The sequence below is a fragment of the Dermacentor silvarum genome, chromosome 11 (genome assembly GCF_013339745.2).
Source record: "Dermacentor silvarum isolate Dsil-2018 chromosome 11, BIME_Dsil_1.4, whole genome shotgun sequence".
Taxonomy (NCBI): domain Eukaryota; kingdom Metazoa; phylum Arthropoda; class Arachnida; order Ixodida; family Ixodidae; genus Dermacentor; species Dermacentor silvarum.
Genome location: NC_051164.1, coordinates 103,884,064 through 103,912,051, shown reverse-complemented (window position 1 = coordinate 103,912,051; position 27,988 = coordinate 103,884,064). Strand labels below are relative to the sequence as shown.

Below are 27,988 nucleotides of genomic sequence, written 5' to 3'. Positions count from 1 at the left end.
AGGGGTTCGTGCTGGATTCCGGGGGCCGCTCAGTCGAACGGCTCAGACTCCATTATAGCGCACTTCCGTTGTCCCAAATTCACGCTTGCATTACTAATGTTCGATGTCGTGGCGGAGCGAAAAGCCTCAACGTTCGCATTAAGGAAATGTTACGAAGCACGATGTATCCTCAATTAATATTAAGGAACCGTGCTGTTTCGCTGATAAGCGCGCCACATAGAAAGCGTTGTGCCGATAACTTCGCTAACTTTTAACTTGCACACGACGACTCTTTCGAACTTTGGTACTGCCCCACTGTAATTTTGCATGAGCTAAAAACGAAACAAAGCATCGTTGAACCATAAAAGCGAACCGCGAAGAACAAGCCACCGTGGAACAAACTTCCGACGCATTTTCGGCGTGGGCGTCACGTGGCGTTTTTTCGGCGGCTTGAAGAGAGAGAGCAAAAGGTATAGGAAAGACAAGGAGGTTAACCAGAGATTATCTCCGGTTTGCTACGCTGTTCCGGGGGAAGGATAAAGGAAGGCGATGGGAGAGAGAGAAAAAAAGTAAGTAGGAAAAAAGGAATAAAAAGAAAATCACACACACAAAAAAGAACTGTTTTGGTGGGTACTGTCACGCAGCCCGCGAAGGCGTTCTAGTGTTGCATAGTGTCAACGTCCCATCCGACGTCACACAGTGTAGAGTCACAATTTGTCACTGAGTTCGGTGTCTTTTAAGTAACGCAGCAGTGCCTTCAGGGTGGCTCGCGCTGTTGTTTGTGTAGGCCAGTTTCCGACGATGTTGTTTTCCGTTATTGGGCGTTTGTCCAGTTGACCTATCGTGGCTGAGAGGGCTGCTCTCTGCGGGTTGAAACGAGGGCACTCACAAAGCAGGTGCGCGATTGTTGCCTAGTCACTGTGGCATACATGGCAATGATCGAGCGGACCCAGCTGCCAGATCTGCCCATGACGGTGTCAACTGCGTTGCCATTCCTCTTTCGAGAGCCGACGCAGCGAAAAAACATTCTGTGCTTGCGCGTGACCTAACATTGATTCAATGGAATTCATCTGGGGCCGTATTCTGAAACTGTTCCATTTGGGAGAAATTTCGCCTAGGCGAAAGTCGCGTTCAATAAGTCAACCGGCTGCTTATCCGTGACGTCGGCATGTACTACCTTCATGCCCTGGACCCTAATTTACAGCTCCGTATTCCATCCGACCTTCCACGACGTGACTGCACACTTCTAGTCCGTCTATGTCTTGGAGTAGCATTTTCAAATGCGTACTCCTTTCTTATCGGAATCGCCAATAGCTCACTTTGAGACTTCTGTAGGTGCAACCAAGAAACGAGAATAGATATCTACCCGGCTGTAGGTTTAGGTTCCGCTGGCCTCCTTGAAGCCCTTGGGTTCAGAGATAGCAGGGGGAAAGTAAGCATGTCCGCAACAGAGATTAGTCAAAGGCGATTGGAGGTGTGGTGGCAGAAAAGCAGAGAGACCACAAAGAAAGGCGGCGTACAAAAACCAAGCTCCCGATAATTGTTTAGAGTGTTCGATGCTGGGAATCTTTCGTCTGTAAAAAAAGGAAATAAAATAAACAATGCCAATTAAATAAATGAATAAAAATAACAATAATATATATATATAATATATATAGAATTATTAATTAATATATATATTATTAATTAATACATAATATTATTATGTATATATATATAATAATATACATAGAATTATTGTCAGAATAGATATCAAGAGAAGGGAAGTGCAGTCGAGGACGGCAGAAGACTAGGTGGGGTGATGAAGTTAGGAAATTTGCAGGCGCAAGTTGGAATCAGCTAGCGCAAGACAGGTGTAACTGGAGACTGCAGGGAGAGGCCTTCGTCCTCCTGCAGTGGACATAAATATAGGCTGATGATATATATATATATATATATATATATATATATATATATATATATATATACAGGGTGTTTCAGCGAACACTTTCAAAATTTATTTAAGGTTGCCTGTGGCAGATAGCCCAATTCTAGTTAATGCGCTGGTATACTCGAAGCGGCGGACAATACTTGCGCCAAAAATTGAAATGCTTAATGGACTAATTAATAAAAATTCACCAATGAAGTTTTTAACTAATTACCTGATGGCCCATATTGTAATCTACAAATTGTAGCCTTGGAGTTCGCAAGGCGGATCCACTTAGAACGAATTCCCGGGATGACACCTCTTTCGAGATATTAATTCCCGAACTTTGCGAAGAAATGCATTGGCGTTCCAGTTAGTTTCTTAACAAAATGTCGCTTTATGCATTGAACGACAAAATTAACTGGAACGCCAATGCATTTCTCTGCAAAGTTCGGGAATTAATATCCCGAAACTGGTGTCATCCCGAGAATTCGTTCCAAGTGGATCCGTCTTGCGAACTCCACGGCTACAATTTGTAGATTGCAATGTGGGCCATCAGGTAATTAGTTAAAAACTTAATTAGTGAATGTTGATTAATTAGTCGAATATGCATTTCAATTTTTTAACCCGTTTCAAAGGGGACGATCATGTATCATCCACCCATCCAAGAAAATGCGATGTCATCTGCCCCTACCAGCGCTCGCGAGGAAAGAGGTGATCAAAGAGCACGGTTCGTGGTGCCCGAGACGAGGCAACCCACCGATGACGCCGCACGTAATCTTGGAAGCCATGCGCAGACCAAACCAAAACATTTAGCTGAACGTCGAAAGTGACAAGGAGGAGTAGGAGGAAACGACTTTATATCGTCAATTTGACTTAATGAGGGGTGGCTTCAAGGCGATGCCTCCAGCCACCTCCTCAGCTCTTTCGATGGCCCGAAGTTGAACCTCCAGGCTCGGGTCCCCGAGTATTGCTTCCCACGCTTCAGGCGAGTGAGCGGCCAGATCGGGGGGGGGGGGGGGGGGGGGGGTCTTTCCTGCATTCCCAGGGAATATGGTCTAAAGAGGCTATGGACCCACATAACAAGCAGTGTGCATCTATCAACTCAGGGTAAAAGCGTGTGAATATTTGTGGGTTGGGAAAGAAGTGCGCTTGGAGTCGGCGCCAGCTGACTTCTTAATTGTCCCTTGGTGAGCTTGGGATGAGGTAGGGGTTTTGACCGTCTTGCGAGGCGGTGGTGTTGTGCAATGTCGCGGTATGTGGTCAGTGGCTCGCCGACCAGGTCCCCCAGGTCAGAGACTGGATCCACGGTTCGGTTGACGAATCCTCGAGCATATTGGTGGGCCGCCTCGTTCCCCGGGTTCCCTGCGTGAGCCGGGACCCATATCAATTCAGTTGGGTTGAGTTCTTCCCTATCTTGTTGTTTGGTGGAGAGTAGGGGGTGCACTATTTGAAAGCGTGGTTGGGGCGACGATTCCACGTGCAAAGTTGGATATGGCGGTCTTTCAATTGCTGATTATTGTGATAAATTCGGCCGCTGCAGCGAGGGCAATGGCCGCCTCTTCTGCCTCCGTCGAGTTGAGGGCACGGGCAGAACCGGCCGTACTTATTGATGTTGCTCGGGGTGCAGATTGGTTAAGCTTTTACATAGAGTTGCGAGTGTTGCTGTTGCGTATGATTTACATAAAAGCAGCAAACGCTGTCATCCGGATGTAAAAGCTTGCAACATTCAGGATGTCAGCACCAGCTTAGCTTCGCCACGTCGGAAATACTGTTCTTAGCTGAACTTGTTCTTGGGATGCGGCTGTTCACGCTTACAGCAATAACCGCATAGCACTAACGACACAGACACAAGACATGTGTCTATATGAGGAACGCTACGTCTGTAGCCTCTGGCTCGGGATGGCATTTACAAATGCCTACTCGTTCCGTATTAGAATGGGAGATACGCCCATGTGCGGCTATTGTGGAACTAGAGAAACAATTGAACACGTCTTATGCTTCTGTCCCCAGTTCGACGTCGAGCGTGAAGCTCTCCGGACAGCAATGAACCGGCTAGGACTCTAGACCATTTTCGGAAACTAAGATCCTGGGACTATGGCCAGTATGCGTCGATGGCACAGAAAGCCGCGAAAGCGTTGTTACAATACCTCAAGTTGACAGGTACTGGCGACCGTGTGTAGACTTGGTGCGAAGCTTCAAATGGGCGCGAAACTGTGCTCTATCTCCTTCTCTCTCTTTTCATCCCTATATCCCCTTCCCCAGTGCAGTGTAGCAAACCAGACGTGCGTCTGGTTAACCTCCCTGCCTTTCCTCTATTCTATTTTTGTCTCTCTACGTCTGTAGCATTCGTTCCGCCATATTTCTAGTGTCTTTCGTGTTAGCGCTACGATTATTGCTTTAGCTAGAAATACTGTACACCGTATACCACGAAGCAAGAGCTTATTTTTACATCGATGAAAGTTGGTGTGCTTGCGCGGCCGGCCGGCCGGCGTCCACGTCAAAACTTAGTCGGAAATTTGTTCCTGACGGTTCGGGCTCAGACTTCTCGTGTCTTGAGTCTCCAATTTGTGCACTAGAGGATTTCGTCACGTTAAGTATTGTGGCTAAGCCCCTATTCGAGTCTGCTGTATTGCTCACTTCGGAGTTGTATTGCGCCGGAGTCGTTCCAGTTCCACAGACACGACATTTCCGGGCTTCCTCTTCGAACGGTTAGCTGTTACGTCTTGTGCCCAATAATTTCTTTTTTCGTGTGTGTGTGTGTGTGTGCGTCTGCGTGCGACAACGTATCAAATGTAGCAACTGTGCCAGAAATAGAAGGAGGGTAGTGGAAAGGGCACACGTCCTTTAATCACGACATCCAGCGTCTTTCTAAAATAAATCGTCTCTGTCGTCATCTCTCCAGAGCAGAGACAAAAGTTTTTTTTTTTTAATGACTGACGATAGAATGTTTTCTATTTTTACTCTTGGCTACAGTGCTTATCGCGTTATCTTATTCCGGTCTTGCTGAAGCAAACAACCCTATTTTGTCTTCACTGCGGCGATAAGGACGCGTTCGAAAGCAGAGTTATCGTCCAACTACACGCAATGTCAATGCGGGGTCAGCGGCCGAAGACGCCATGATAATATTTTAGAGCGCAGCTCTTAAGCGCCCGTTCGCGCGCTGAGCGTCGGCGTGCCTCGGCGTCGTACCTCGTAACCGAGTGAACGAGCACAGCGAAAGATGAAAGCGAACGAGGAGCGCAGCGGGAGATGAGAGAAAGCACGAGGCGGAACGCGGAGGAGGAAAGGAGAGGAGACCACTTACGCATGCGCTAGACCACCTAGTTGCCGGCGGCCACGGCATCCGCCGGTGCGTGGGTGATCTCAACTGCGCTTCCTAGGGGGGGGGGGGGGGGGGGGTCACAGTACATGAAGTGATTTCAATAATCACAAATTTAAACAACAGCAGCAGTAGAGATATCGATGTAATTCAAATAAAACTTGTGAAATATGTCGCAGACGTAATTGCACCAGTTCTTGCAAATATATTTAATATCTGACTACATCAAAATGCAAATTGCCATAGTAGTGCTCTTTAAAAAGGGGAATCGAAATGACTTAGGTAATTTCCGACCGGTATCTATCTTGCCAATTTTTTCAAAGGCTCTCGAGAAAATAATTCACTGTAGGGTCTTGAACTTCGTTGAAAGCTCCAATGTATTAACAACTCATCAATTCGGGTTCCGGAAGAACATGTCAACAGAATTAGCCTTGCTTCACCAAGAGGAATATATTTTAACACAATTTGAAAGCAAGAAAACAGTGATTGGCTTATTTATCGACTTTTCCAGGGCTTTTGACTTGGTGAATCATGAAGTTTTGGTGGATGAGTTGTATATTTATGGTATGCGTGGGTGTGGGTTACATTTATTGCGGTCATATTTATCCCATCGGCGACAAGTTGTCGAAATCAATAACTCACGATCACAAGTTCTTTCACTGCTTTGTGGTGTCCCACAAGGTAGCATATTGGGGCCCTTGCTATTTAACCTATATATAAATGACAATTTATTACATATGCAGAATACACTACCATATTTTTTCTGGTGGTAACAGCGATCACCTTATCTCTAATTCTAATGATACCATAGTTCAGCTACAACAGTGGTCCTCATATAACTCTATGAAGATTAACGAAAATAAAAGAAAAGCAGTTATCTTTCGGGCCGAAAATAAGCCAGTAAGCCTCATGCCGATATTACTTTAAATTCTCGTCCTGTTAATATTGTTAACCATTTCAAATGCCTCAGTGTGACATTTACTGCACACATGTCCCGGGAATCACATGTGAACTTACTAGTAACAAATCTAGCTCGAATAATTGGTCGTCTCAGATACATTTCTTCTGCAAAACTTAGAATACTGATTTATAATTCTCTTTTCTATTCACATGTTAACTACTGCCAACTTGTCTGGGGTACAACTACATTCTCGAACCTACAAAAAAATTACGTTAAGCAGAAACGATACCTGCGCCATGTGTACAATATGCTGATTTTAATGCAACTGCAGGTTTTTTCAATAGAGCGCATGCTATCACAGCTCATAAATTATACCACTATCGTTTGAGTACTAGATTTAAACATGAAGTGGCATACAACATACATAACCTTGGTAAACCGGCACAATTAGAAAAAAAAATGAGCACTGTTATTCTACCAGACATGGAAAATATTAGAACGTTGTTGCACCCCGCTTGACCTCTGGCATGGAACGCCTATGTTATTTTTTGCCATCACTGTTAAACCATCATCAGTCTACTAATTTTGATTTATTTATTTGTTTCACTGCTAAACTTTGATCAATGTTTGCAGAAGAAGAAAACTGATTTACTTATCCTGGCATTTATTTTTTTTTCGAATCATTGTTTTACTTTTGTTCTGCACTGATCAAGTGTTTAGATTTGTTTATTGACTGTTTTTCATTGCTGATGCCCAAACGCCGCTCATTACGTGGGGCTGCGGACTCGTCAAGCCGCCTACTGGCAGCTTTTTTTCCGTTGTCTTCCATCTGTAATGTACATGGTAGAAAATAAAGATTTGATTTGATTTGAAAATGAAAGAAAAAGTCGGACCATTTTGCCGTCCCGACTGGGTCAAGTCGGGACTCGGGACATTTACTCAAAAGTTGGGACTGTCCCGCTGCATGCAATGCGGTTGGCCACCCTAACCACAACAACCACGAAAACATAACATAACAAGTATGACAAGTATAACCTGTGGGGCCTCCAAAGCACTCTTGAGACAAAAGAACGAGAATACAGTAGCGCAAACAAACACAAGGGCATTTATTACACATTTCATACACCAATGCTAGCTATAACCGAATTGTTACAAATAAAACATGCTGCCGCGCAGAAAATCTGGCGTTGACCACAAGCGAAAACTTTCTACAAATCACAGCACAGTGCGCGCCGCTCGGTTCCTTGAAGCAGCACCAGATGGCGCTCGCCTCCGAAGCGCCGGCCTTGCGGGGGAAAGAAAAAAGAAGCAGAAAGCTCGTCTTCTTGCATGGCGTTCGCCGCAAGCGTTTCCCGGTAAAGATTACGCTTGCATAAGCTGCAGTTGACAAGAAGCGTGAGAAGCAGTCAGGGACCCTTGAATGCTATCGCGTTCTGCTCTTAAAGGCGAAGCTTAAAGGCCCGACCGCGCATTTACATTCGCGCGCCCGTACAGCCGGATGACTGCAGCGCGCCCGCGCGGCACTAACGGGAACTACGCATCTAGGTGCTTTTCGGTCCTAGGGGTCGCGCGTACCTATCTGCGTTGAGCCCCCTAGTCCCCGCTCGCCGCCATAACCGCGGGAACGCCTCCACTGGACCAGGCTCGGCAACTCTCCGCGAGCAGGAGGCGTGCACACTGCTGGAAATTGGAATCGATGTCTATCCTGCATTGTGTGAGATAAAACGAAGCGATACAAGGTGGAACAACGCGTTTGCGCACTGTGCGTGCGCAAACAGCGCGATGACGACCACGTTGAGACAGCGCCTCCTGGTTGAGAAGACGATCGTTTTCTAGTGCGGCCGTGGCGAGCCGACTGTTGGGTTCTAGCGCAGATACTGAACGGGCATTAACTAGAGAAACACGGGATTTTGACGCGATTAGCGACAGTGTATACAACCGTACGGACTTACGTTAGTGTCATGTGGTCAATGTTTAAACGACGATGGCATTTGTGCACTGGCGAAGCGTTAAAACGTGATTACATTTGGCCGATCATGAAGTCGGAGGGAAGTATGCATGTGATGGTGGACGAATGGTAGAGCATCAAGCTCGTAGTCATACCTGAAAGCACTGATTATGTCACAGTGCTAGAGGCTAATTTGTTGCCATTAGTAAGCAGGCAAGAAGACAATACATTGCTGCTCTGCTCCTGTCGCGACTGCTTAGTCAATTAGTTTTAGTAGTGCCGTGTTACGGTGTGGTAAGTGTGGTAACGTACCGCGATGACCGAATACGTTTGAGCTGCGTGTGTGCTCGGCTCTGCTCCTGTCGCGACTGTTTAGTCAATTAGTTTTAGTAGTGCCGTGTTACGGTGTGGTAAGTGCGGTAACGTACCGCGATGACCGAATACGTTTGAGCTGCGTGTGTGCTCTATGCGTACGGTAACTTGATAATGATGACAGCGGTTAACCTTCAGGCCTTGCGTATAAAAAATAGGACTGTTTGTTTTAAATTGCACCGCTGCCGACACTTTACACCAGCAGATAAGTGGAATCGCGACGTCGTGAGTGGAATATAGTTAGTTACTGCAATAAAAACTCGGCGCCCCCTCTAAGTAAAATCTTCATCACTAGATGGCGCCACCAACCCGAAGTGTTCTTTTTTTTTTCTGCAACGTTTTATGTTCAGTTTGTTTGATTGATTTTCGGTTATTTGAATTTTTTTCTCATTCGGCCTGAGTATATTACTCCCCTGTACGAAGGGTACGGCCACAAGTTCAGTTCAGCTCAAGGTTATGCTTCCGGTTAGAGGGACTGACATACTTGCTGCCACTTCGCCACGTTGCAGAAGGTGAATTAAATTTAACTCGTCTCTTGGTCCTACCATGGTGAAAAACGCACGCGAGACGCTGACATGCACGGCGTGGGCTCTGTGGCCGACGCCACTTGCTCGCTATGTTTAGGCTTGGTCCGGCTCGGCTTGCAAAACATGGTGCGCACCTTACCGTATGCGGTAAGGACAGGGGTGGACTCAAGTACCCCACAAAGGACAGGGTGCAGCGACAACTAAAAGGGGAAAGAAATTGAGATCCAAGCTAAGTGACAAATTGTGGCCAGTCAGTTTTCAACAGCGTTAACGCAATGCATAATTCTGACGGACCACGGCGGCGCGGCCGCCTGGCCTTTAGCGCGGCGCGCTCCGTGGAACCATGCAGAAGCTGGGGAGGCGGCGGCGCTAGGGCGCAGGGACTCACAGAGCTAGGGGCGTTTGCGGAGACGCGTCGCCAGCAAGTACCTAGATCTGTAGTTCCCTTTGGCGCCGCGCGGGCGCGCTGCAATCGACCGGCTGCACGGGCGTGCGAATGTAAATGCGCGGCCCGACCACATTCGGCGTTTCGTGACCCGGCGCCGCTCAGCGTCGACGCTGAGGGAGGCGCCAAGCCGAAACGTCGTACTCAAGGCACACCAGAAATCTCGGCGCCGGCGCCGCCGCCGGAAGCGGATCGATGAGCGCCGACTTGGCGCCGACCAATCAGCGCATGGCTGCGGCCGCGCTGCTGGCAACTTTTGCAAGCGACTTCCGCAGCAACCATTTCGCGTGCGTGCCACCATGTGGCGCCAGTGTCTCGTCGGCGAGGCGGCGCCGTCTGAGAAAGCAGCCGCTCGTACCTTCGAGCGCGCTGCCGTGAATGTGTGTGCGTGTGTGTGCCGCAGAACTATAAACAGGGCTTAAAAACCTGAATCGGGAACATTACTCATAGTTCACTTGAATGACATTGCACACTGCTTCTGGTTAAATCTGTCTGGTCACATTGTGCGACGCTGGACTGGCGCTGTTTGCGTGCGTCTCATGTGGCTGGGTGACCTCTCCGGCGCCGTTGATGCAACGACGCTGAGAGACGCAATGGCAGGAAACGCCGGTGAAAACGCTGAATGTGGGCCGGGCTTAAGCGTCTCCCAAGTTTTATACGACGCCCTCCATAGCTGTGTCTGTCATATGTGTGTCACTTCGAAAAGTTAAACCCCTTCAGCAAATCTCTAAGCCTCGCGGCCAAAGAAGAAATATCTGCCAACAACTACCCAAGCAAACATTTATTTGGATAGTCTATAGATTAAGAAGTGGTATGGGAAGGTTAACCATGCTGAGCCCGATTGACTGCCCTGCACTAAGGTAAGAGGGGCTAAAATATGAGCAGAAGGAGATAATAGTTCACTTACAGCATTGATAATGTATAGTCCTTCGGTGTGCACGCTCTCACGTGGGCCACATAAACCCCCCTCGGGACTATTTTCAACCTATACGCCGCAAAATCCACGAACACGTATTTCTACTAAGTGGTGCACGTACCTTTTATATTTTTGTTAACTAAGTACACTTTCCACAAAGCCGGTCTGAGAGCTCCTGAATTTCAATAGATAAAAAGAATTGGTGTTAACAATGTTTGGTAAAGCTAGTCAACACCTCTTCTGAGGAGTAAAAAACAAGCAGAAAATGAGGCGGGAGAGTTCACTTGAATTTAGCAGGCAGTGTATACTAATAAAAATGATTTTATCAGCATGGTGCCTCCTTCGGATGTACCATGCATTTCTGATGAGCCATATTAACTATGTGGCGTCAGCTCTAGTGTGGTCGAAATCGGAAAAGACCAAGTTAAATACCCTCATGCGCAAGAGCATCAAGATAGTGCTAGGCTTGCCGATTGCCACGAGCTCCGACAAGCTAGATCAACTCGGAATGCACAATAACATAGACGAGATCATAGAGGCACAGGTCACTGCCCAGGTGGTCAGGCTGTCGTCGACCAAGGCTGGCAGGCGAATCCTTGACGAGGTTGGCATGGCTCCTAGGATAATGGAGGAACGGCGGATAACACTGACACAGGAAACGAGAGAGACCTACATGGTGGGGCCCTTCCCGCGAAATGTACATCCACATCATAACGAGGGTAGACGTAAAGCCCGTGCACGAGCCATCTTGAAGAGAGTTAGGGATGACATAGACTCTTCGCTCTTTGTCGATGCGGCGCAATACGGCAACAGGAGAATGTTCGCGTTGTCGGTTATAGACGGGCGGGGAGTGCTTCGCTCATCCGCCTCAGTAAGGGCGGCCACCCCGGGTATAGCAGAGCAAATCGCAGTTGCGCTGGCCTTGTGTGACCCAGAGCATTTCTACATTTACACCGACTCGAGAGACGCAATCAGAGCATTCGAATCGGGTAACCTCGCACGAGAGGCGGCCTCTATTCTAGAGAAGAGGGTTTGCCCCGCTTCTCATTATATTACGTGGTTCCCCGCACACATGGGGACGAACGTTCTCGAGGGCTTCCCAAAACTCAACGAGGTGGCCCACGACCGTGCGCGAGAACTCACGCGCCGCGACGGTCTGGAGGCTCCGGAGGGGCAGGAAGGGACTCAGCAGAACGATCCACTTCTCACATTTAATGAAATTACTAAACATTACCAACTTGGCAGGAGAGCTTTTCCTCTTCCTCACCCGAAGCTCAGCAGAGGTCAGTCAGCTACTCTAAGAATGTTGCAGACGGGATCTTTCCCGTCGCGGGGCTTCCTTAGTAGGATATACTCAGACGTGGACCCTGGTTGTCCCGACTGTAATGAACCCTTTTGCTCTATGGCTCACATGCTCTGGCGATGTCCCGCGTTACCTAACGACCTACTCTCCAGCGAAGCCGAATGGGAGGAGGCCATCAGAAGCACGGTACTCCGAAAGCAAGTCCAGGCTATCCAGAGGGCCCAGGAAAGGGCGGAGCGTCATGGCGTTCTGTCCTCTACGTGGGCGCGGCCAGCGGTTACAACGGCCTCCCGTTAGGGGGTCCTGACAGTAGCTCCTCAGGATCAAATAAAGTTCGTTGTCTGTCTGTCTATCAGCCTGCATATATGTAGACTGTATATGCCCGCCACGCCCGGAAGTTCGAACTCTTCCTCATTTTCGCCCGTTTTCTCGTTTTTCATGTCTCAGCGAAGCAGCTCGCCATAACTTATCCTCTCTTTTCACTCTCGAAGATAAAGCTTATTTTATCGCGTGTTATCATCCTTACCTGTCTACTTTCATTTCTTGTAAATGTGCAATATGACACGCTATCACTCGTCGTGATAATGCGCTGAACAATACATGGACAGCGAAAATAACATCTTTGCACAAAGGCGACCGATGTCACGTCTGCAGCTGAAAAAAATTACGCAGCTACGTGAAAACTATACGGAAGGGGGGAAATGCCACCAGCAGTAGTGGGTACAGTGCTAAGAGGCAGGCACGGACAAGAAGAAAAGAAGCACGCGCACTTCTTTTCTTCTTGTCCGTGCCTGCCTCTTAGCACTGTACCCACTACTGCTGGTGGCAATATACACGCACTCCTTCGGCAGTGCAGCATGAATACACCCAGACTGTTGCGCGGTTGTGCTACGTTAAAGCACTTTTGCAACGCCATAGTCGTGTGGCCCTTGGCGTTGAAGGCAGCCTTCATCTAATTACAACTACCATATCCTTTGACCAACACAGGTTTATAAAATGCACTATTTATTAAGGGGCCATTTTGAGCCCAAAACTAAAGATCACAGTCGTCCCTTGCGCAGCGAACGTCAACCGAAGAACGTATTTTGTCGCTTTCCGCCATTTTCCGACGCCGCTTGGTTCCTACATTGATCAGGTCACATGTTCCCGTTGGAGGGTAGCATCTCTGTGGGAGCTATGCTTCATCTCACAAGTCCTTTGCAGCCCTGCCAAGGTACGTGGCGTAAAAGTCAACATCCTGGCGCAGAGGAATATAGTTCCGGGCGTAACTGTCCGATTAGTGCCAGGATTAGAGAGTTTTGTTTTTGCTTGGTACACGATACGTTATAGCGATGCGTGACATGTCAGGACCTTTGCGCATAGCACGTCGTATACCGCGAATTCAGCAGCAGCCGAGCAGACGACGCGGAGCGGATGAATACATCTCGAGGGGGATTCAGCTTTTCTATTGGCTAAGGAGTCCAGCTTCCCCAGTGCTGCAAACGATTTGTGAGATGGAGTATAAAGTACGCACGCAGGACTGGTGCACTCGGGATATCAAAAACATTAACTATCGAAGACAGCGCTAGTCATTGTCATGTCTACGTTCCTCTCCTAACCTTCGCGTTGTACATTCACGATGTTTCCTATGGATTGCAATGCTCTTGGTGTACAAAGTGATCTGCGTGCTACTTGAATGCAGGCAACCCTCTGTTGCAATATTTCTTAGAGCGTTGTGACGTGCGCTCCTGTGGGTACGGGCAGGCTGAGTCTGTATTTTGTTTGGCGTGATGCCTCGCGTTTGTTGTGCCGACATTTCTTGTTTACCTGCTTTTTACTGCAAAGCTATAGTTCCCAGCAGATCTTTACTACAACGATAAGCACGCTTATCAGCACCCGTTTATAGCGTTTTCGGCGCGTGATAGTGCAACGCACGCAGGAAAGCCCTGTGACCCATTCAACAGGCGAAGCTTTTGCATTCCTTCGCACCACTACAGACCAGTAGCGGTGAAGGCAAGTGCAGGTGACAACGTTAGCACCGTCGCGCCTTTGTGACAATGCGATGTGAAGGAGCTGTCCATGTTGCGCCGGGAGTTTCGCAGCGTCGTCTGCTAATCGTCGTCGAGAGCAGACGGCACGGAGCAATAGTGTGCAACGGTGAGCGATCGCTCGTCCCATCGACGTAAGCGAGCTCCCAGCATCCGCAGTACTGCACCGATTTAGCCAAGACAAGGTGCGCTCGTCTTATCAGGTGCGCAGCAGCTGTGCCGCCGCCTTGCGGACTTCGATTGCGGGATACCCCGGCGCTGCTGCTTGCCGCCAACAATAGGGCGCGGTGACAAGACCGCACGCCTGTGTGCGAGTTCCTTTCCTTCGGCCGGCGTTACTGCCCGCCTGGAGATCCTGTCGCACCGAGAGAGAAGAAAGAAAGAAAAGCCGGCGAGCTGCAGGACCAACGGCAGCTGGGACTTCACAACTCCGGCATCGAAGAGAGCGCACGTTCGTGCGTGTGTGCGAATGCGTGCAAGTGTACGTTCCCTAGGCCCGAGAGCTGTGATCGTTGACTATGGACTCGTCTTGCAGCACGCTTGACGGCTGCGAAGCTCCGACGTTGAAGGCAGGTGAGGTGCGTGTGTTTACATTACGCCGCGCTGCTCGCGACGCTGCGAGCGCGCCGGCTGGCCAAACACGCCCCCACATCAGTGGAGAGACGGATCGCTCAAACGTTTCATTTTACGAACCACGCAGGCTCGCCGAAGGCGCGCGAAGGTGTTCGTGCGAATTGCGGTATAGGGTTGATAAGAGCCGCGATAGGCGTTGTTGAAGTCGCTCGGGCTGCTAGGATGTGAGCGCAGACAACGAAGTATACTGCTCGCTTGGCTTTGAGCGGTAGTGATCACTTTAGTTTCGCAGGGGTTAAAAAGCGCTTTCTTAAAGCTGAAAACCTGAATGGATTGGCAGAACTAATTAATGGTGACCGGTGTCTAGAACATTAAGAATGGTCAAAGCAGTTTACTCACATTACTAAATCTCCCCACGTATGCCATCAGCCTGTACAGCCGGCGTCAAAAGTTAAAAGAACTGCAGGGTTTAAGAAAACGTTAAATTTCCGTGAAATTTGTGACCGTATAGCCAGTAAAGTTGTGCAACCCCACGTTGTTCGCATATGCTAGTACAAGTTTAAAATCCAAACACCAGGCTGAGTGCCCAGGGTAAGGAAATGTTCAGCTCCTCACTTCCCCTGGCCCGCAAACTTTTGACGCCGACTGTACCTGAGGTGGGACGCAGCGGTGGGGATCGGAGGCCTGCGGAATGTATCAGGGTTACAGCTCACTGTACAGCTCAGAGAACGCAGGGAGAACAGGCAAAGAAGTCGTCACTGGCATGTGTGTGAGTATTCTAGAAATGGGGACATTGTTATAATTTCTCAGGTGTGTATTGGCGTAGCCGGCTCTTACTTAGCCTACCTACCCATCTGTGTGCAGTCATTAAACAACCACACCGAAAACGCGCGCTTTACATAATAAATCTTGAATGTCAACGCTGTGTGACCGTCCATCAGCTTGCTCGTCCTGTGTTTCCGCGCTGCGCAGTGAACTACGCCCACACCAATGAGCCCGAGTGTTTTCCACACTCGTGGATCAGGGTGTCAATTAGCCTCACTTTCACCATTGCCATCCAGCACTGTAAAGAATGGAGCGCCGTGAGAGTACCTGCAGAGCACAAAAGGATGAAATCCGCGATCATTTTCGAGCACTCTACAGAACTTCACATGAACCCTATATGCTCAAAAGGCTTACTCGCGAAAACGTTACCTTCCTGTATCCAGTTAGAATGGTCTCCGCCTGCAAACAAGCATGCATGGCACAAGCTGGACGATCCACTTCCCCGCTCTGTGCCTTATTTGGTGACATCGATGATGTGGAACATTTCGTCGGGTTATGCTTGCAGTTCGAAGAGGAAATTTAGGCGTTTATTTTTTGCGGTCTACAGAATGAGGATGTTCCATTCCACACCCGTGCTTTCAAAACGTAGTGTTCCCGTAATGCCCGCAGTAACAAAGAAAAGAGTCCTACTATGCTTGTAGTAATTGTCTTCCTAGTGTCGAGACACCGAGTTGATAAACGTTTAGTGAAAACAGCCGTGCTCATAGACAGCTTGCGCATGACGTCACGGACGCAGCTTCTCACCTTGATGGTTCTTCAATATGGCGCCTAGGAGGACGTCACTGTATCATATTCACTGCCCCGGGTAACCGGCTTTCATGGAGGAAGGAAAACTTCGGAGAGGCCCCTGCTCTACCGACTGTGTTGGGGAGTGTCGGAGCCGCACGAGACGCCAACATGGCGCCTGAGATGACGTCAGTGAAAGCCATTTATAGCGTAACAGAGATAGGCGGAACACTTGCCGCCCAAATACACCAAGGCTATCTCTCCTGCAACACAACCACCACCACTACGCGTGTAATTCTGAATAGACGACCACAGGAGGAAACTAGTTTCCTCCGGTGGTCTATTCACAGTTACAGTGTGGCATTCACATCAGTGTGGTATACCACTCTGATGATTTCCCGCCGGTTCAAAGCGACTGCAAGTGATGTATGCAATATGAACAGTAGCAAAGGTTTACGCCTGCTCTCACGATACCATTGAGCACACGTGTTATCAACATTATTTTAACGCGATAACGTTTAGGGCCTCGTGTCGCACAAAATCCGGCGTCGGCAACCGGCATGTGATCGCGGATGGCGGAGAAAATCATCCAACCACATCGACCGCGCAGGCCCTCCACGTGGTGCAAGGTCTTGGTGAACAAAAATTGAATTTCTCACAGTGAAATCCGTCAGAAAAATAGTAAAGTACGACTTTACTATTCGGCGTCGGATTCGCCGTCGGATTGTAATTTGAATGTACGAGAAAACCTAATTCTGCTACGAGGAAACTCAGACATTTCTACCAGACCTGCGCGCGTCGGGGCAATAGATAACAATTAATAAAATAATAAAAAAGGTGCTAGGGCCTTCACATTTTAATATAAGACCACTTATATTGCCCCTGGAAAACGTCTTTCCAGCACTGCATTTCAGTTTAAAGTGAAGCCGACTTTGAGGGGATCGGTGTAAGCTTGGTCTTTGTAAGCTGGCTTTCCCACGTTGTGTTGGAGTGAATGAAGCCTACTGGCCGTATGCGAACGATGCGATGCGAACGGGTCCCGATAACGCTATCGCGTTCTACTCTTAAAGGCGAAGCTTAAGCGTCCTCCAAGTTTTTTAATAGAAAATTAGGGGTGGCATTCTCGGTGGATCTCTTTCGGAGCTGTTGCTTTCAGTGAGCGCTGATTGGCTAATCCAGCGGACTGGACGCCGGTGGCTCCAATGAAGCGTCACGCTGGACGTGAGGTCACGCAAAGGTGAAAGTGGTCGACCGAAAATGCGGCCCGTGAGCTGCAAGAAAGCAGAGATGGGTATAATGCATGTGCTGCGCGAAGGAGATGTGATCAATCAATCAATAAATAAATCAATCAATAAAAACGTTTATTTTTCCAAAGGGTTGTTGCTGCAAAGAGAATGGCGACGTCGTGTTAAGTGCACAAGGAGTTGGGACACATGATCGAATGTGAATTTTTGAGCCATCATCTAGCATGGTCAGAGTTCAGTTAACCATTTGATAGACCTTTCGTCGTTAGTCATTCTACGGAGCGTAATTTGGAGAGGATTTGTCGATCACGAACAACTGATCGCAGTGTACACTGGAGTGATGCCCATGTTTGACCCAGAAGTAACGCGACTGCTCTCTTAATTTGGAAAAGGCGGTGTGTGGAATTGCAATTTCAGCCACATGAGCCGTGGTTCGGAAGGATAGGATAGGAATAAACTTTATTTGTCCAACGGTTATTGCTGTTGGTGCCCGGGGCTAGGCTGCCAGTGGTCCATCGCTGCACGAAAATCTTCCGAGATCCCCGGCAATGGCCCTGGCCCGCTGGACGGCCCACTCCCGTCTTCGGGTGCCTCGCTGAGGAGGGCGGCTTGCCATCTCTCAGCGAGGCGCCCCGCTTCAGAGGGTCCTGCTGTTGTCTTCCCCCTTCCTCTTGGTCCTTCTTCCTCATGGCGATGACATTCCCAAAGCAAGCACTGACAAATACACGTGGTATAAAATACGAAAGGGAGGGTTGCCATTCAACTAAACCTAGCACGAAAGTTCAAAGGAAACGCGTGCTAATTTCGTAGGTAAATGATGACAACGTGCACCAACATACCTCGACCTTGAGGCTGTAAAGGTTGATTAACTTTCCGTTTCATGAATCTATTTCAACCTTGCTAATTATAATATTGATGACAACTTTCCTTTTATGAACACACTTGAAGCTAGTGCGTTTGAAGGTTATGGCAATTTTTCATGTCATGGAAGTACCTCCTCGTTGCGAATGTCAAGGTTGGCGACACTTTGTTACTCGCGATTTTGCCTCAACTTCACGGATTTCAAGGTTGACGACAGCTTTCTATTTCATGTGCCTCAGCTTTGTACATTTCAGGGGTGATAAGTGCTCACGTTGGCCTCAACCTTGCAGATTGCAAGGTTGGCTATGACAACGTCGATACCTTTTCATGTCTTGCGAACCTTAAGCTTGATGGCGATGTTTTCTTTCGCAAATATAGCTTCTCGTGTGCGCATTTCTGCAGAAATCATAGAATTGAACATGTTGGCCGCCGTAGAGAAACCTTAAGACGGTGTGCAGATGATGTTGAAGAGCAATCAAAATCAGTTTTAGAACACTTCCGAAAGCTTCGCTTGAACTTGACTTCTCGGAGACCCATTTCTTTGGTGCTACCGAATTGTGTTTAAACTCAGAAACATTTGCCATTGCCTCTGCAATTTTTGTGCGATACGAAAGAATTGCACGCTAAAATGTTTTTTTGCTTAACTATATTCTCATATTTATTCGCTGTAATATAAGGGGCGATCATTTTTAAGTCCTACGAAATTTAAAAAAAATCACATGTGGCAAGTTGCGTGATTCGAGTCATCGAGGTAGAATATTCAACGAGCCAAGCATGAACGAGAAATCAAAACACACCATCAACAAATTAGCAAAAATTCTCTAATTAACTGCTTAATTACGTTATGGCGCATATTGCAATTTACGAATTGTAGCCTGAGATTGCAAGGCAAAACCATTTGGAACGAATTTTGAGGATGACATGCGTTTCTAGATATATCATCATCTCGATTTCATCATCATCTAGGAGATATCGTTTCTAGATATATCCATCAAACTATAGCGGTAAAAATGCATTGTTGTTCCATTTACTTTTTAAACAAAATTCTGTGTTATGCATTAATGCACAAAAGTAACTGAAACGCCCATGTAATTTGTCGCACACTTTGGCAATCAATATCTCAAAACTGCTGACCATCCTTAAAATTCGGTCAATAGGGATATGCCGTGCCATTTCATTGAAGACCGACCGACCATGTTCAGTTCTAAAGATGACTAACTGTCCCAATGGGACATCGTTTTCGTATAAAACTTGAATAGCACTGTGAGAATTTCATGATATTAAAAACTTCAGTTTTCCTGGCACCAATTCGACATTTTTTGCATTTTATTGCCACTTGTCTTATACACAGAGTTGATGCAGAGTTCATGACAAACACATTCCATATGTAATTATGCGGCGCAGAAGCTTCGGGAAAGGCAGTATAGGCACTACTTCTGACGAAAAAAAAAAAAAAACTGTCCGTCTATGCCCAATATTTTTCCGGACACAAATGTACGCCGTTTCTGCCTGCGTTCTTGACCTTGCATTGTTCTTTGTCCTACTGCAGAGACGAGCTGTCAACGTGCGTTCGAGTGGAAAACAGCGGAAAATTTTGTTGGACGCAGTTTGATCGTAATATTGTTGTTTTGGCAGAACCGACTCAACAGCGTTTTTCTCCAATAGCGCTTCTATAGCAGGATACAACTTAAGTATGCAGTCATAACCGCCAGCCACTGTTCCTCCACGAGGCTGCAAATAGTTCGTACTTCAAACTTTCCCTGTTACCTAAATAAGACGGAAACCACAAAAATAAAGTTATAAGCGCGTAATTTTATACGTTTTCACTCATCTATTGTAGTGGAACATACAAGCACGACAAGTACAGTCGTATCAAGTACAACGCCATTTTGAAAAGGTCGCATGACGACGATTTTGTTTGCTTCTGCGATTGGCTGGCAGAGTAACACAACCCCACGCGGTCCGTATTCCTTTGTTGCCAACTGCTGTTTTAAGTGGTATCCTACTATAGGAGTAGTATATTGTCGTACGGCAGTAGCTTAACTTCAGAATGGTTGTGTTTTAGTCACCGGATAATAGTGTGGTTACAGCTATATAGAGTACTTTAGTAGCGCGTTTTCGGTAATGCTATGTTAGGCGCACCATTAACTCTCCCACACCCGAGCTCTAGTGTTTTGGAAATTTAAGCGTTCAGTGTAGCGCAAATGTTGTAGGGATGCAAACGTTGGAACTACGAAACAGATCATGCAACCAGAACGTCGCAGCCAGCAATCGGACGAGTAAATTGCCAGATGTTTGTGCGTGAACGATTTGTGCAACGACGAGAACCGATGGGCTTCAGAGAGATGCGAGTGCATTCAAATTTCATAGCAAATCAGTTCTGCGGAAATCCGCAGAAAAGGAGGAAGTTTCGTCGAACAAAAAAAAAAATTGAACCGAATTTCTCCATTTCGCGGATTTTCGCAGAATTGATTTGCTTAAGGAGGAATGACTGTTGGGCTAGTTGGTCTTGCGTTATGGTGATGGTTATAGCGCCCGTCCTTGTCTACTTTCTTCTTTTGTTTCCATGTAATAATTCGCGCTACATTACCTTAATACTGATTTGCTATTTACGGAAATCCTGCGCTTCGAGTTGGCTATTAATTTCACCTTTCAGTGCAATCCGTTAGCCTATACGGTTAACTAAATACTACAACAATCGACTAGGAATCGACTCTTTTGAAGAGCTTTTCTTCAACTGCGAAGCTCTTTTTCTGAGAAACCCGTAAAGGGTTGACTTTTGTAATGTCGTGCTACAGTCTGGTAGATGGCACTTTTTTTCCCCCTTTCATTGAGCTTTCACGCAGCTACAGATTTTACGCAAGTACTCTCCGAGGCATCATTTTTTTCCAAGCAAGACACGCGAATCTATAGCCTCCGAGATCGAGCAGCGCGCTAGCGCCCCACAATCTCTGAGGCCACGGCGATGTCACATCCATTTATATAGCGAGCCCTCCTCATACTTTTTTTTTCTAGTAAACATACGATTCATGATGTGTACTCATGAGTACGAACGACAAATCATCATCATCATCAGCCTATATTCAGGTCCACTGCAGGACGAAGGCCTCTCCCTGCGATCTCCAATTACCCCTGTCTTGCGCTAGCTGATTCCAGCTTGCGCCTGCAAATTTCCAACCTTCATCACCCCACCTAGTTTTCTGCCGTCCTGGACTGCGCTTCCCTTCTCTGCGCTTCCCAACGACAAATAGATGTGATTAAATAAGATGACACTTTCGTCCAAAGGGTGAAGCACCCACAGCTAGGGTTCAGGCACCCTTCTGACACCCTACTGAGACACCCTCTATAGCGAGGTTTAGCGTGGCGCTTTAACTTCTCGGACAGTGTTCTAAGTATGTGTGGACTACGCGGATGTGCCAACATTTCTAGCACGCTTGAAATGTTTAACACGCCGTTAAGAGCCCGCAATGGTATCGCACAGGCGTAGCCCGTAAATGTAATTTATGTAAAAAGCTGCGCCAGTGGAATAACATAACTTTCAGATTGTGAGCTGTAATAGTGTTTTGCACTTTTTTTTCAATAAACTGAGAAGATTTAAGATAAAAGGCACGCGGTCGGAATAAAATTTTTTGTTACTTTAGTGTGCGCACTTCGATTCTGAAAAAATCTGAGGAATAATTCAGTCAAGAAGTACATTGTTTGAGCAATTTTGGCGGTTGAATATTATGGAATTTGCGTTGAATACACGGCTTAGATAAAACGTGTAGCATACATAAACCCCAAAATATACGGAACATCACGGCGACAGCGGAAGTTCGCCTGCAGTGCCATATAATTGCTAGCGCAACAAAACATCAAATCAAACCACAGCACCGCGCGTCGCAATCAACGTCTAAAGCGTGGAGGCGCACGGCTGGGAGCTGTGGTCCGATGCAACTCCAACCACAAGAGTCCAAAAAAAAAAAAAAAAAAAAAAAAAAAAAAAAAAAAAAAACAAGGGGTGTTTGTTAACGCCTTGTGAAAGTATTATCTCTTCGTTTGCGCAAAGCGGCCGTGGCGAGGTGGTTAAGGCCGACTTACGCTCAATCCGAATGGCCTTCCGCACACGTGCGGAAGCGCCAAAAACTGCCCATGTTGCCGACATTTGCATAAATTTTGGTTTACACTGCTCCTGCGCACCCATTGTAAACCAAAATTTTCGCACCTATGTGCGACATCTGAAGTTTTCCGCATGCCCGCACCCGTGCGGAAGTCCATGTGGATAGACCTTAAGTCGGCCCTTCCGCACCTCTTGAAACCGCAATGTTGTTAGTCAGATAGGTTTCCTGCGGGCGCTCTTTCGGTCTCGTAGTAATCACAAGCACTTTTAGCTGAGCGCCACCGAATAATCCTTAAGATGGTTCTCACCATGGCCGAGCACCGGCTAGCTGTCGCAATCCCCAAGTTAAGCACGGAATAAACGCGGAAGCTGCTGTCATCTGCATTTTCAGCAAGTGCATTCACTGCCTATAAGGTTAGCACCGCGCATCTGCCACTGCCGCTAGCCTAGAGCTTATGTTCATGTAATATGCTTATATTTAGCACGAGTGGGTCATTGTCTGGGTCCTTGTAATCTACGCGTCCTTTCTTCGCGAGAGTATGAGCGAGGAGGGGACGTACGTGCAGTTCTGAGAACGCCGAATACGCTTCCAGGTAAAGATTACTCCGTGCTGTGCATATCCCAACCAATAACACGTAAAACTTTTCCAAGAAGCTTTCTTTGTGAATCATTTAGCCTAGTGGAACGCATTCACAATGAACACAATATGACTCCCGTTAAGGCGAACCCGGCAGCTTAAGTAGAAATTTTCCGACGCCACGAACGAAGTGGGAACATTTGTTTCGTTTCTCTTAGGTCAAATAAAGAAGAAATCGGCTAACACGAACCATAATTCGGCAAAGCCTAACTTGCGCAGCTGCCACTGAGGCCTACTATCGGGATCAGTCGGCGCAGTTAGAGGGCCTGTTCAGCAAACTTGGCGGAGGCGAATCTGCTAGATAGGTAAGAAGCAAATGGGAGTTTCTGTGGACACAAACAGCACACGCCAGCGTCCCCTACGACGTGGAAAGTGACAGAGCTGACGTCAAAAACCGCACTTGAGGAGGTCCTCAAGGTGCCCCTTCACATTTTTAATCACGGGGAGAACGCCGCCCATGCCACCCGCCGCGGTATCTATAGCCCAGTGGAAATGGCAAGCTCGAGGTCGCGGGTTCGAAGCATGGGGGCGAAATACGAAAACGATTGTGTGCTTAGATTTAGCTGTACGTTAAACAACCTCCGGAAGTCAAAATTAACCCAAATTTGCCCTACCACAGCGTGCCTCATAATCAGATTGCCGTTTTGCAACGTAACACGCCAGAATTTAATATAATATTTTGACACCGCCTAGCTGTGTTTATTTATACATAATACAACTGATAACATTCTGAATCATTCAGTGCTTCTTTTGTAACATGATGAAACTGAACAATGATTAAAAAAAAAAAGAACCTTGGAGAAGTTCAGGTTTTGTGACAGCGAAGACATTTGCACAATACCGGCAAGCAGAAATTACGCAATAGTGTGATAGCCTGCAAAAGCAACGCTTTTGTAACATGCAATTTCAATAAATGTATCGTTTGTACATCTGTCTTTTTGAGTTTAATGCTGCTTTATCTATGGCTTGCGACGTGGATATTTGTGTGAACGAGGAATGATTCATCGCGAATTCTACAGATGACTTCTGGAAAGCCAAACTTCTAATAAGACGTATACAAATTTTCAGGACCCCTTTGAGTTCACCTTAACAGCATTCTACTGAATATGTTGAACCTGTACGGGCTCTTGAACGCAATTTTGGATGTTTCCTTTCCTAATGCTGAGGGCTCATAGTATAATCGACACCCCTTCCGGGGTGCATAGTCTCGTTCTTTCATGGATGGCCCGAGGGGAACAACGTTCCTTAAATCAACGAAACAGTCCTCGTTTCCCTAAAACCTCCTGCTCGAGCATTATTTATTTATTTTATTTTATTACTATTATGTTTTGTCTTGAATTATGACAGAGAACAATTGTGCAACGTCATTCCTTGCTTATTCTGTCGGACTGCGTTATAGCGGAGTCTCAGCAACGTCTCTGTGTGTTCCTGATTTCTTTCTTCCGTTTTTTTTTTTCTTCTTTTTCTTTCTTTCTTTCTTCTTTATTGTTTGGGGGGGGGGGGGGGGGAGGTGGTTGGGATGGGGCGATCCAGGCTTAACCTTCACATCTCTGATATTGTGTGCAAACACAGCTCAGAAAGATGAAGAGCCGAGCACACAAGCTTAGAGGGACACTTGCGCGACAGTCAACATGTACGATCGGCTTCGTCCGCTTCTTATGACGGCCAGCAGGTTTCCCATTGTCGAAAAAAGTCAAACAAAGCCTGTGCAAGTCTGCAGGTGTCCCTCGAACGTGCGCGGGCAAATAGAAAGCTCTGCAGCAGACCCTTACAAGACAGCTGTACTGCGCACGTAGACTCACGTGATCTACTTTAAGTGTTTTCTTTTGTTTGTCCAGCTAAATCAAGCAAGCTTGCTTGCTTGACGCGAAACCCAAGTCGATGAAATAGGCAAAAAAGCTGCGTGCACTCTTTTTACTGTAATTTAAAAACTTCTGGGGTGTCATGATTACGTAATACTATGAGAGCAGTTTTGGCTTTACAGATCAACGCTGTGGTCGGTGCATATTTGAGACAGGTGAGAAAGGCAGTGGTTGGTACGCAGGCAGAATCTTGAATGCACGGCGCTCAGGGCGATAAGTGTAGCTAGAAATACAAAGTAAGCAATTGCTTTGTGTGCAATCCTAGCAAATGCCTCGTCGTAGGAGCTGTTCACGGCTTTGTCGATGAAGGTTTAATGAGGGAATCGTTATATTATATAGCGCTTCGCCAGACTGAACACGAGCGCTGGCAGGGACCCTATGATCCACACCTGTCAACTTTTACGATTTCATCGTAAAATGCCCGATCTTTAAAGGTTGTTTACGGTTGTCGTATTGAAATACCGATTTCATCGAAATTTTACGATGTTTCATTCGCGTCTGGTTAAGAGCAACCACTGACTTTACAATAATACAAACACATTTGCTGACCGCTTCTTCAAAGCCCGATTTTTGGACCCTTTGATTATTCGGACCTGCCAACAGCAACGACATGAAGTTATAGAACAATATGTATAACAGGCAACCGAAATTTCGGCTGCCGCTACACAAATATTTCATAAATACTGCGTAAACATTTCTCTTTGGCTGTGACGCAGATAAGCTTTGCGGCGACAGGTTCGTGGAAGCAAGTATTGTAGTGAATTATTTATTGCGCTTTGGCAATTGTCCGTTTGTTTTTCAGGGTTTCGAGGGTATTGACCATCCCTTGACGCAAAAAGTGACAAGTCGAAAAAGTCATGCCAGTATTCTCCTTTAAAGCCGTTCTGCGTGTCGAGCACAAAACTCCATTGGTCTTTGACTTCATTATGATAGCAGTGCTCAATGTCGCTGCAAGCGCTGTCGGGAAAGCAAGAACGTGCTAGTGCAAATATATATTGACCATTCTTCGTTTTACCAATAGCAGGCCAGCTTGGCCAGACACAATTCTATTTGTTTGGCTCAATCTCCGCTCACATGGATTGTGGTCAACAAACGCGCAACTACAAAGCTAAGAAAACACCCACAGCCTTAGCATTTTTTTCCCTTCCCATCTGTTCCTCTCGTAGCTTCGCGACGCGGGCATTACGCCATACGGTGTAGCAGCGTTGACAATGGTGGCCATTCGCAGCAATCAGCATCCATAATGTCTGCTTTGCTGCGGACACTCCGCCGGCATCCGCCGACTCGACTCTCAAAAGCTTCACAGCTTGCGCTGTGATAGAGCCGACCTACGAGGCGACAGGAGCTGTACTCAAACCATTCACAGCGCGAAACGACAAGAACTACACAGAAAAGATGCAGGAACAATCGCTGTCCGTGTATCTTTTCCGTGTAGTTTTTGTCGTTTCGCGCTGTGAATGCTTTCAGTGTGGAATACCAACATGCCCAACGCATACCGTCCTTTTGATGAGATATAGATTGCACGAACTCGACAAAGGCCGGTCTGAATGCTCTTGTCGGGGTGAAAAACCAGTCTTCGGTTTCATTAAACGCTAGCAGGTCGGGTCGAAGGAGCATCGAACCGAGTTCAATCTCAGCCGTCTGCAAAGGTTGACTCACTTAACTCTTTTGGCAAGACGCGTGCAAACACGGTCGGGTCGGGCCGGGTCAGCTCGACTTCCGACTCGACGCTTTCGCGTGTAGAGTACATGTTAACGAAGCTAAGGTTCACGGGGAATCCCACAACGACGGCCGTTTCTGGGAGAGGGCGGGAGGTCGCGGCTGGGCAAGCCGACGCGCACCTTTCGATAATCCTTGCGAGCGGCGCAAAGATTAACGCGCCTCAGCACTTCGAATGGTGTGTGAAACCGCGGATTTCGCAATAGCTGTCCTGAAGCCTTGCAGACCCCACCTCAACTTTTCTTTTTCTTACTGTGAGTAAGAAAAAGAAAAGAAGTGGAATCTTCTGACTGAAGTGGTCAGAAGATTCCACTTGGCCAGGTGCTTAAAGCTTGAAAAAAAGGTTGAAAACACCTGGTCAAGCTTTTAAAAAATCCACGTGTGTCATTAAGACAATGCAACCGACTTAGTATTACTGTGACCTCTTGAGCAACGCAAAGTATTAAATGCGAAGCGTTTCTTGGCGAACATTTGCCAATTTGACAGTATCTACCTATCTAGCCGTCTACATCGTGGTGCTCTATAATGGTCGTTTCGTTAACTTGGTATGTATCAAATTGGCACAGTATGACAAGAGTGTATGACGAACATAAGTGATAGGTCATGACTTGAATGTCATGAAATTAGGTCACGAAACAGCCGCCTACGTCTTGGTGCTCCCATGGTCGTTTCGTTAACTTGGTAGGTTCCCCGTACACTGCTTCGCATTAATCGAGAGTCCTACAGGGCGTGGGATTTGCCGGATTTTTTTTTTTTTTTACTACGAGCTTATGTATTTTAAATTTGAAGTTTATTTCACAATAACTGTTCAAAATAGAATTGTGTGCACACACTGTGTGGACACAATTATTAACAGCAATTCGTAAACAACTAACGTATTGCTTTAAACGCAAAATATTCAATACAGAGCTTGTAGAGCCTAGTCAGAAATATTCAAATAACTTCCATGGGGACAGCGGCTGTGGTTTTAATTTCTCCGGGTGCAAATAAAGCGCGCGAGATTTGAAAAAGTACTAAGTTACTAGGCGCTTACGCGCACATTTGTGCCCTCAAACATGCTTTTTTACAGCGAAGCTATCTATGTCTCCCTGATTCGGCCGTGAGCGCCGAAAACGCACTGCAGGAAAGCCAACTTACACAATGGAACTGCCTACACATCTGCGCACACATTAGAACAACCGCGCACGACGTACGTATCGTAGAACATTACAGTTCACATTCTCAGTTGTACCGATAAGAACAATGGGAACTTCAACACTACGCTACCCAGACGAACTGTATATATCTGCATTGCATTCCCAGCCGGCACCATGGGTAGGCCGCGGGTGCAGCGCACGGCAGAAGAAGAGGCTGCCGTACGCGAACGTAAGCGCGAGCGCGGTCGTGCCCGTAAGGCCGATCCCGTGTATCGGCAACCACAGCGATCGCAATACAATACTGTGCAAGTGTAGAGTCGTCTGTGAAAGTGTGAGTGCGTGTAATCAACGGCTACATGATCTAAAATAAAGGCTAGGCAACTTAACGAAATGTGTCTTCAGTCAACTTCAACGTTCAAAAAATACAATCCTAAACCAGCAATCAAATCACAAATGCATCGCATCGGGTCGCTCAGCATATCTTGGATTCGTTGAGTGGTCGTTGGCTTTGAACTTTGACATTCATTCAGTTTGCATGGGAGAATGCTTCGCGTTCAACCATCTTTCTTCAAGAAAGGGACTTTTATCTCTTTTTTAATTCTGGGGTTTTAAGTGACAGAACCACAATAAAACTTTTCTACAACGGCTCTTCAACTTCTC

At 47.0% G+C, this 27,988-nt stretch overlaps 1 protein-coding gene across 2 annotated transcripts in view; it reads left to right on the top strand.

The window, feature by feature from the left end:
* Positions 1-13,916: 13,916 nt before the first annotated feature.
* Positions 13,917-27,988, top strand: part of LOC119433198 (1-phosphatidylinositol 4,5-bisphosphate phosphodiesterase eta-2) — a 77,322-nt gene continuing 63,250 nt past the window's right edge. The window contains exon 1 of one of the 2 annotated variants that reach the window (XM_037700349.2): positions 13,917-14,219. In XM_037700349.2, the coding sequence (XP_037556277.1) occupies positions 14,165-14,219 (55 nt within the window). In that variant the 5' untranslated portion in view covers positions 13,917-14,164. Of the gene's footprint in view, positions 14,225-27,988 lie in introns of both variants that reach the window. The other variant, XM_049659426.1, reaches the window with a different exon arrangement.